Source organism: Hyposmocoma kahamanoa, unplaced genomic scaffold (genome assembly GCF_003589595.1).
Source record: "Hyposmocoma kahamanoa isolate Upper Pololo Valley unplaced genomic scaffold, ASM358959v1 86, whole genome shotgun sequence".
NCBI lineage: Eukaryota > Metazoa > Arthropoda > Insecta > Lepidoptera > Cosmopterigidae > Hyposmocoma > Hyposmocoma kahamanoa.
The window spans coordinates 4392104-4402275 of record NW_020654289.1 but is presented as its reverse complement, the minus strand read 5'-3'; the positions used below and the strand labels follow the sequence as shown (position 1 = coordinate 4402275).

The 10172-nt window shown below is 34.3% G+C and overlaps 2 protein-coding genes across 2 annotated transcripts in view; both read right to left on the bottom strand.

The window, feature by feature from the left end:
- The window catches only part of LOC113234872 (serine protease snake-like), a 5575-nt gene extending 4129 nt beyond the window's left edge, over positions 1–1446 (bottom strand). The window contains exons 1-3 of the mRNA XM_026470394.1: positions 1408–1446; positions 751–931; positions 663–700 (exon numbers count right to left, since the gene is read on the bottom strand). Coding sequence (XP_026326179.1) covers positions 663–700; positions 751–931; positions 1408–1446 — 258 coding nt within the window. The remainder of the gene's footprint in view (positions 1–662; positions 701–750; positions 932–1407) is intronic.
- Positions 1447–7361: 5915 nt separating this feature from the next.
- On the bottom strand, positions 7362–9706 carry LOC113234871 (serine protease snake-like; the record flags this gene model as incomplete). The annotated part of the gene is made up of 3 exons (XM_026470393.1): positions 7362–7867; positions 8984–9147; positions 9463–9706. Coding segments are annotated over 3 exons (588 nt in total), but the record flags the coding sequence as incomplete, so codon positions are not given.
- Between the last annotated feature and the right edge of the window lie 466 nt (positions 9707–10172).

Here is a 10172-nt window from a genome sequence, read left to right as displayed (position 1 = left end):
TTTTTTTTACATCAACTGAACTAAACAGAACACGTATACTATACGATATACATTTTTCAAATGTCTTTAGTTTCATTTGTAAAAAAACGAATTCTGAAATGAAGCCAGCGTCCCTGCCGCTTGACCCTAGCAAAATGGACCGTATTAGTACGGGAAAATTTTCAATTCAAGCTGAGACTCTTAAGTCCGTATATTTCTTGTATCATATCCAATAAAGTAAAATAAAATAGATTATTTTAAAGTTAAAGCAGTCTTTGGAATTTGTATTCTTTACAAAGGTAATATAAATTGCAAGGGTGGATATTTATTTTTTATTGAACATCACGATGGTTTTACCACCATGGAATTTATCTATTTTTTTGTGAAAATACACTGCTACTTTGAAATATTGATCAACTGCCTCGGTGGCCGAACGGTTACCACGCCGGACTGCCACGCAGAGGTCCCAGGTTCGATTCCCGGGCCGGGACAAATATTTGTTTGACGTACATTTATTGATTTCGTAAGTTTGGGTGTAATTTGTGGTTGTGTATGTGTGTGTCCATGGCACCCGCGACACAGAGTTTCCCTAGTGCGGGGCTATGTTGAGTGTGTGCGTTATTATTATTATTATTGATCGATCAAACACAAACAAAATTCCTTCGATCTGACTGGATTTGAACCAAAGTCTGTTGTCTCAACGTGACTCTTATCAACTGAGCTGCGTAATATAAGGATTGCTGTCAATTATTATTCAGGTACATTACTTACTTTGTTCACTAATCCGTCTGCCAGGCTTGCTGAAGTCGGGCATTTCAGGCAATTTCTGATTGCAAGAAGAATCCATCTCGTCTGCATAGTAGTCTGCTAAAATTTGCTGGATTTCACTCAAAGTACTGGACTCTGTGTTTGGTAGTGGTCTTTTTGGAGGTTGTGGAGAGAACATGAACACCTGAAAAGCATTAAAATTTATATTATTATGGGCGCTCATAATCTAAAAAATACAAGATTAATTTACGTAAGGTCCGCTCCAAACATATCTATTTTGGAATACTAAGGAATTTTTTGGTTTTTAATAGTAATAAACGTTAAGAAATGAAACTATTTTCCCGGATTTAAATCGCGTTTATTTGTTTTTTCAAACAAACCGAAGTTTCGGGCCCTTTACAAGTCCCATAGTCACGGTTGACAACTGTGCGCGATTTAAATCCGGAAAAATAGTTTCATTTCCTATGTGTAACAATTGCGAAAACCTAAGAACTCGATAATAAACATCAATTTTGTGATATTCCAGTTCAAAATATCAATTATAATACGAGTAGTTGCAAAAACATAGCCGCGGTAAGTTTATACTCCATTTCACTTACATAAAAAGGTTATTTATGATTACATGAAATTTGTATAAGTTATGTTATTTAACTTACTCGCTCTGTTGTAGTTAAGTCCTCTGCAACACTCCATATCCATGGTTCATGAAAATCTTCCTGAAATTCATTCTAATATAGCATTGGAATGAATGTGAAAGTCTTTTTGCGTATATTTTTTATGATGCCAAGTTACTGGCAAGACTCAGAGTTTTAAGGCGCCGGCGCCGCAACCGCAATCGACTGTGTCGATTTCATATTACTGGTATGAAAATAGAATGTTCCCTAATAGATGCGGGTTGCTTATATCCAACTCAACACACACGTATGCGCGGTGCCTAAGGAATCGTACAAGTTTTCGGGATTCTCTTTATTTAAAAACGAAAACGGAACATTGTATTTCAAATCAATAGTATTGTAGCGGTCGAGTGAGCGAGGCCAAAGTAAATGTACTTATGGTTTATTAATTTAGCATAAAACTTACGGTTATCAAAGCAAAACAGAAAACAATAGTCAAGAAAAGCGACCAGAAACAATCACATTTAAATATAAAACTAAGCTTAAAAAGACTATATTATAAAATACATACAAAATATTCGCTACAAGTATACTTTAATTAAAATTCTACAAATTGATAACAAAGAACCTAGAAATGTGTAGATTTGCGAGATTATGTAAATATCACTGTGACAGCCACAAAAGCAAAGTTGCAGGGGTATAACTACTCTTTTACTTACTGCTCATTAAACAGAATCCAATACTGTCAAAGCAGAATAATGTGTAATACTCGTATGACACACATACGAAGTCGAGTTTCTATAGATTATTGGATTCATGCTTACCCTTTTCACACGTGAAGAATTTCGTGACGTGTTTAAGATTGCTCCTCTAATAACATGAATTGTTATAACTGAAAATGAAGAAGGTGTAAGTGTATTTGTAAGGATTTGAATATATTAGATACGGGTTTTAACAGCCGTAATATTAGACAAAAGTATACAATCTCAGACACGCAAAACAAATAACACAAATTGATGGCGTTACCTACCCAAATAAATATATACGAAAAAATTCAAATACTTCATCTTTGTAGACTATCTAACACTAAACAACATAACCACGAACCTAAGTCATATTTAAATATGTGTTAAGAACAAAATACGTCTATGACACTCATTGACACTACATAAATTAGAACACAGGATTAGTTTTTTAAACGGTAAGTTCATTACGTTAAGTATGTAGTGAATTAATTCTTTGTTAATTACCCTCATAGGGTTTTTTCAGAAATAAATTGTATTAATTAAATATTGGTTATTAGCAGAAAGAGTATTAAGCCAATGACGCATACAGTACCGCTAGTTCACATTAATCTAACTAGATGCCGAGACGCAGCTGTTCTAAGAAAAAAGATTGGCAAAACAAGCTTAAGATACCATCTTATCGTACCGCTGGCATACCCTGTATAATGCGGCTCAGAATTTAGCCATGCTGACCACTAGAAGTCTAGTCCTATGTTGAAGTGTGGGATATGTTTGCCATTGTGGTGAAAGAATTTGCCAATCGGTATGAGGTTGCCCAGGTTGAGCCAGACCTAGAAGGGACAGTACCTACGTTTTTCGCGCTCTCCAGCCCCAAGAAACGAAATTTTACATATAATCATATTTCTTTCATGTAATCCTATGTGCTAGTGTTATATAATTGCGTTTCAGAACTTAGTGGTTACACTGCCAGCAGCTGCCATATTAAAGTGTGCGATATGTTTGCCATTGTAGTGAACGAATTTGTTAATCGGCGTGAGGTACTGCTTATTGTTGCCCAGGGTGCACCAGACTTAGAAGGGACGTGTAGTACTTACGTCTTTCGCGCACCCAAACATAAGACACTAATTTTTATTTAACTTTCTAAGTTCATAGGATCATTTTTCTATCATGTAATCCTACGTGCTCGTGTTATGTAATTGTGTTTCAGAACTTAGCAGCTACGCCGCCTGTGTCACTAGCAGCCGCAGTATTGAAGTGTGTGATATGTTTGCCATTGTGGTGAAAGGATTTGCCAATCGGCGTAGGGTACCCAGCGATTGTTGCCAAGGGTGCACTAGACGTACAGGGAACATGAAGTAAGCCTTACGATAATTAAATTAAAAATTCTACGAAGGATTAATTAATTCTTAAGTCAATAGTACGTATAGGTATACCAATATTTTAAAATGGCTCTAGTCTACCATTAACATTTACAACTTTTAAATTTCAATGCTAAGTTTGCCTGGGAGAAATTGCTAGAGATAGGGATATGTTTATTTGTAAGCGTACACGGTAAATACAGTTTACATATTTAAAATTACCTTATAGTTCACCGTGTTGCGCCAGTAACTGGCATACAAATATTAATGCCAAAAATTATATACACTATTCGCATTTTTCTTAAAGTCGTGTTACATTAAATATATAATATTGAATAATATAATGAAAGAAAAATTATGATTTCATTCTAAAAAACCGACCTCAAAAGTCATTCATCCCCTAGTTTGCCACACTCAGAGGTGGAACATTTTCTTCAAATTGAAATGGGACCATATCTGGTTCTCTCTTTCCAAAAAAAAAAAAAATCATCAAAATCAGTTCACAAATTATCGTTATTTTCGTGTAACATACTTACAAAAGAAAGAAAAAAACAATGAGAACTTCCTCCTTTTTTCCCAGTCGGTTAAAAAAGAGGAACTCACGCAAAGTAAATATGGCTCGCAGGCTTCAAAACTTAAATGTCAAAAACTCATTTACATTATAAAAACAATTTGGCACAAGCAATTCAAATGGTATTTTCTTAAATCTAGACGTAGGCAACATTTTTATATCGTCAGGTAATACATTATATAGCGCACATGTTATAGCAATTCCTTTGAAAACATGTAGTAGTGTGCATATGTGCTACTTAGTAATAAGATCTGCAATACATCAACAGCACATCGAGTTATGCAATTTGTTTGAATATCCTCTCCAGTGCCACGGTACAAGATCCGTCAATGTGTAGCTTGTTGTGCTTACGTTCGTAAATTGGCAGTGTTGGCACTGTATTTGTTTAATGTAATGTCGGTGCCCTCACTTGTGTATCCACTATTAGTACTAAATGCTCTACAAATAGTGGATAACTATACTCTAGCCAAATTAGATGTAGAATAAATGTCAACAAACAAAAATATATGATTGTTAGGGTTTTCATGTCAAGACTCTTTCACAGTTACCACAATTTCATCATTTTCCTACGAAATTCAACTAGATTATGGATAATACTAAATCTTGAAGCTATGTTTAAAATGAATATTATTCAACTGAAGTTTCAACTCACCTAAAAATGACTTAAAAATGACCAGTAATTAATTATTTGTAAAACTGTGTCATCCCTTGCGACTTTTTGATTTGAAGGGAGAGATTGCAAACATTTGAGTTCTGGTGGTAATTCAAGTTCAGAATCGGAAATAGACACTGGTTGATATAATATGTAGTAAATTAATATCAAATAAAATCTTATAATTTTGTATCTTTTCATCTACCATTACCTACCATCTAGCAGTAAATATTAATAAGACGCAAACACTTATTTTTATTCCTAAATCATATGTATCAATAGGTATTTTGGAAACTTTATAATTATTGGCTAGGTAAGTATTACTTCTACATAACCCAATTAACTACTTACCTTTTAAATTCCAATTACGAAACCTTAATAATGAGCATTGAAAAAAAATGTGCTTTTCCTACGCCAACATTGGTTATCTAGCAACGTTTTGTTATTAAAATTCTACATTGAATTTGGCTAGAGTATAGGTATTATATATTAGGTCAATGTGTAGCTTGAGGTACTGCCGTCCGTAAATGGCACTGTATTAAAATTTGTTTAATGTATAGTCGGTGCCCTTTATTTTATGTTCGTTCATTGAATAGCCGTAATGTTTTTTTTCTATGATTTTTTTTCTTCATTTCATGCTGCCAATAAGTATTAACTCCACGCTGCCAAACTATGTCATTTAATATTTAACATTTTAAATTAAAACAGAAACATTATTATTATGCAGTGTTTTTCTATTGTCTGTGTGATAAGTAAATAAAACTAAGAGCTTTATAACTTCTTACTTGTATTTTCAGTTTGTTAAAATATCAATTTAAATAAATAATAATATTATTTACTCAATTAAAAGCGAACCTCCCGGATGTAATCTTGTTACTCTGTTTAATCAGTGTGCTCTAATAGCATTCTCCACTTTAATATCAAGTAATAGATGTAATATTTGGTACTTACAAAAATATTTAAACCAGTGGTAGATTAAATGTCGTATATACAAACTTATAATACGACCGTGATGAAAAGAGGCATTTGTTTATGAAAAAATAAGACTTTTATTATACGAACAGAGATGAGATAAAATAAAAAAACATTTTAAATTTTTGAATGCCAGATGTTTCACAACTATGATTATCAATTATTTTTTTGTGACATTACTCCACTAGTAGCAGTCTGCGAGCATGTCAATGTCATGCTACATATTCAATGAAGTTTGACAAACCGCTGGTCTTTGCGTCTAAGTCCGTTATCTACCCAGGATGCTGCAAAAGGCTATTGAAATTAAAAACATCCTAATTTCAACAGGGAAGATGGTTTCTCCGTACCACCAGCTTGGGATCTAGTATTTCCTCGAAAGAAAAATCCCAAACAGTCATAAGACTGCAGTACGAATTAATATGTTTTAGTTTATTCTTATTTCTATAATTAATTAATAATAAATTGAACTTAATAAAAATTCATTCAATAAAATAATTTGTAAAACTTAATGTAGCGTAAATTGGAACGTTTTCTTTGTAAAATTAAAAATAAGGTATTTAATTAATAACTATTATAACTATAGCGGAAAAAAAATAGGGTGGTTTGCATCAATATTAGACATAACTGGTTGAGGACTGTACCACCTCAGTCAACCGTGTCATTTCCTATAAAAAAATAATATTTAAAAATACTGTTAATATTAGAATCATTTTAATTTTATTTAAACTGAAATAGGATGGAGGCTGGACAAACAATTAAAAACGAGGTTGGGACTCAACTGTAGTATTCACAATATTTCTATAAGTCATATTTGTATAAGTCTGCAGTATTAATTTATTCTAATTTCCATTATTAATTAATAATAAACTTAACTTAATAAAAATTCATGTTGTTAAAATTAAATAATATGTAAAACTTATTGTCGCATAAATTTGAATGTTTCTTTGTAAAATTAAAAATAAGGTATTTAAAATAACTATAGTGAAAAAGTAGGGTGGTTTGCATTAATATTAGACGTAACTGATTGACCGTGACAATGGGACCTGTGGAGTGCCCCAAACGTTGGTTTGTTTTAAAAAACAAATATACGCGATTTAAATCCGGAAAAATAGTTTGGTGTCCTAAAAAAATTGTTAAAAACAAGCTAAATAACGAGCAATATATTTATTACACAATTAAATATATGATAATAATTAGCAATATTTTTCGTTTTCACAATATTATAGATGTTCAGTCTGAGTACATTTGGTCTTTACAATGTGAACCGTAGATTTTTTTTTTATGAATTCCCGAGTGCATTATTAGTAAATGACATCAAGTATATAACCAGAAATAGAATCCCCGGCGACTTATCAGGCAAATAGGCCTTATATAACTTTTAAATATCAACTCTCGTTTGCACTGAAATCACAAATTAGAAAGCTGAAATAGTATAGCGCCTATAACTGACCTGTGTGTACGTTCCGTATATTCCAAAAATATTCTGTATGTACTGTATAATAAAGGTAATATCTCCAACTATGGGGGGCTGTTCCATTCGGTGGTGTGAAAAAAACAGCAAAACATCTAATTACAAAACAAACGGAATCACATTTCATCGGTATAATTAAATGCCTATTCAATATGTCATTTTTCAATTTTCGTCCATTATAGCAAAGCTCAAGTTAAGCTGGTCGATTAGAAGTGAAACAATTGACGACACTCATAAATTTTTTGAATTCGGGCTGGCTAATCGGAGCGCAGTTGTCACCGTAATGATTTGGCAGAATAGTTTTCAAACAAATTAAATGACATTTCATCTCTATTTCTGGTTATATACTCGATGGTGAATGACGTTATAGGGAGTCACCATACTTTTTAACGCGGAGTCGGCTTAAATCGGTCAGAAAAAGTTTTATGACCGTGCAATAAGAGTGAAAAAGCCGTTGCGAATTTCGCGACCACGGTCCAAGCGCCAGTTATATAGTTAGATTACAATTTCCACCAACTGTACTTAAGTGTACACAATAATAATGCTTTTGTCACTTTTACTTCCAAACAATACTTTCAATCCAGTCAATAAAGCTGGAAACTCTGGTATAGACTCCCGGGGCATTAGGCAATGCGCAACCGAAACCAAATGAAGTCACTCCTATGAGGTGGTGCATTGCTCCTTGCGTAGACGGAGGCAGATTTATCCGCACTTGTAAAGGACCTCCAGAATCACCCTGAAAGCAACGATTGAAATTAAGAAAAAGAAATCATTGTTCACCTTAATTAACAAATTATTTTTAAAATCATTAAAGCAAGGAGATATCTTCAACAAACTTCCGATGCGAAGCTCCGAGGACACTGTAATTGTTATGGGCAGGCGTGTACCTTACCATCAGGCGCACGACTTGTTCGTCCCGTCACTTGATATTATAAAAAAAGGGGTAGAATTCATTGTGAAAGAGTTCGTCTAGGGTAAGTACTGCCATTTTAATTATTTTTGCACCTAAACAGTAGGTACTGTGAGCATTACTGTGTTCTGGTTTTGAAGGGTAAGGGTGCTGGTGCAATCATGGTGACGGGCCCAGTGGCTCTTGATTATCGTAACGTTTTATTTTCGTTGAAATTATTATATGTGTCTAGTTTTACTGAAATCGGTTTTATGGAAAGTGTACCTCTCTCATAGGTGGCATTTTCCTCAAATTTGTATGGGATCGCTACTCCTTTTGAACAAAAAAAGTCATCGAAATCGAGTCACAAACGTCAGAGTACTTACGTAATTATACACAAAATAAAATAGAATTGAGAACAGGAGAAAAAGGAGGAGTCCTTTTCTCGTTAAAAATTACTATACCAGGGCGAATAACAAGATATAGAGTGACGGGCGCTGTGGCAGATTTTTGCGATTTAAATATCTGAGTGGTACTGCAACTGTTATAGCTGACCAAATTTTCTTGCGTTACTTTGTAAAAACGTTCCATGTAGGACTAAAATTTTAAAGACATTGAACCACTGACTTACAAATAAATGGACGACGGGTCTAATACAAAAACCACGAAAAAAATGTCTAAAGTCAACCTATTTAAACGTAGTGACATGTAAAGGAATATGAAAAAGCTAAAACGTTGAATTTAAATTGTAATGTCATCGCAGTACTGTCTAATTTTGCTTGCTTCGCTGTCAGAAGAAACAAACGAAGACTAAAGCATGAATGACGCTCTGTATACGATTTTAACGCCCTATAAGTTCGGACACTTTTCAGCGCGGACCCGACGTCCATATAATTGTAAGTCAATGCATTGAACGAATAAATTTCTCCGTAACATTTTCTGAAGAGCAAACTTCATTATAACCTGGCAAGCGTCAACACCTCCAGCTAGAATACCAGCACACAGCTGATGTTCGTACATTCGTTGCCAGTGCCTGCTCTTCTTTGGAATCAGCAGATTGTCGCAGGTTTTGGAGTCCAAAATGTCAACTTCTGCTACTTGAAGAATTGGAGATGTTGTGCGACGAGCTGTCAAAAGATAAAAGATATTTAACAATTGGCTTCCTATTAATAGTTTGTAGAAAAATGGACGTAAATAGTGTTCATGAGAAAAAGCTTTTCATAAAATACTGAGTGTACCGCAGTGCAAGCATCTTCTTCTCCCTCTTTCCGTTTTCCTCGTAGTGAGCGCCCGGTGTCATTAGTCAGATTTAGTAGGCTATTATAGCGTACATATTTTTAAGAGTGATGTATCTGTTAAGTAGTAACTAGTAACCTGTGCCTATATTTTTAAAATGCATTTTGTATTAAAATAAAAAAAAGAAGTAAGATGAATTTGACAACCTGTTTCAATAACTCCCCATCCAGTTAATGTAGCTTTAGTTCCAAGTGGCCTTGTATCGAAAGACCTCCACAAACAAGCTGGTTGGACGTTATTAGTGAATGAGACACCGTGTTCTAGTTCCATCAGAGCTATGTCATAGTATTTTTTTGGCGATTTATATTGGGGATGAACGATTATTTTGATGATGATGACGTCTTTTGGTTCAAGACCGTTGGCGTTCTGAAAATTGAATACATTGCAATTTAAACCCAAATATTTATATTTGGCCAAGATAATACAGAACAGCGTCAGTAACAAGAAATTTTATTTTAAATCATACAGATAGACATATCTGGAAAATAGGGAGGGTACTGTATGTGCACCCGGGGCGGCTCACCCGAGGCACTAGCCTCTCGAAGAACCGGATGAAGTCAAGTGACAGAAGTCTGTGAGCATCCTGTACACTGGCTGATCTGGAGTCAGAACCTGAACTTACCTGTGCGCGCACAGGTTATAGTGTCCTTCTCGTAAGGGTAGGTAGGGAGGGTCACTGTAATCAAAACTAACGTAGAAAGATATCGTGCTTGTTTCCCGTACTAATACGGTTCATTTTGCTTTGGTCTAGCGGTACGGACACTGGCTTCAGGTATTTCAGAATTTATTATTTTACAAGCGAAATTTAAGTCATTTGAAAAATGTGTATGGTATAGTATACGTGTTCTATTTAGTT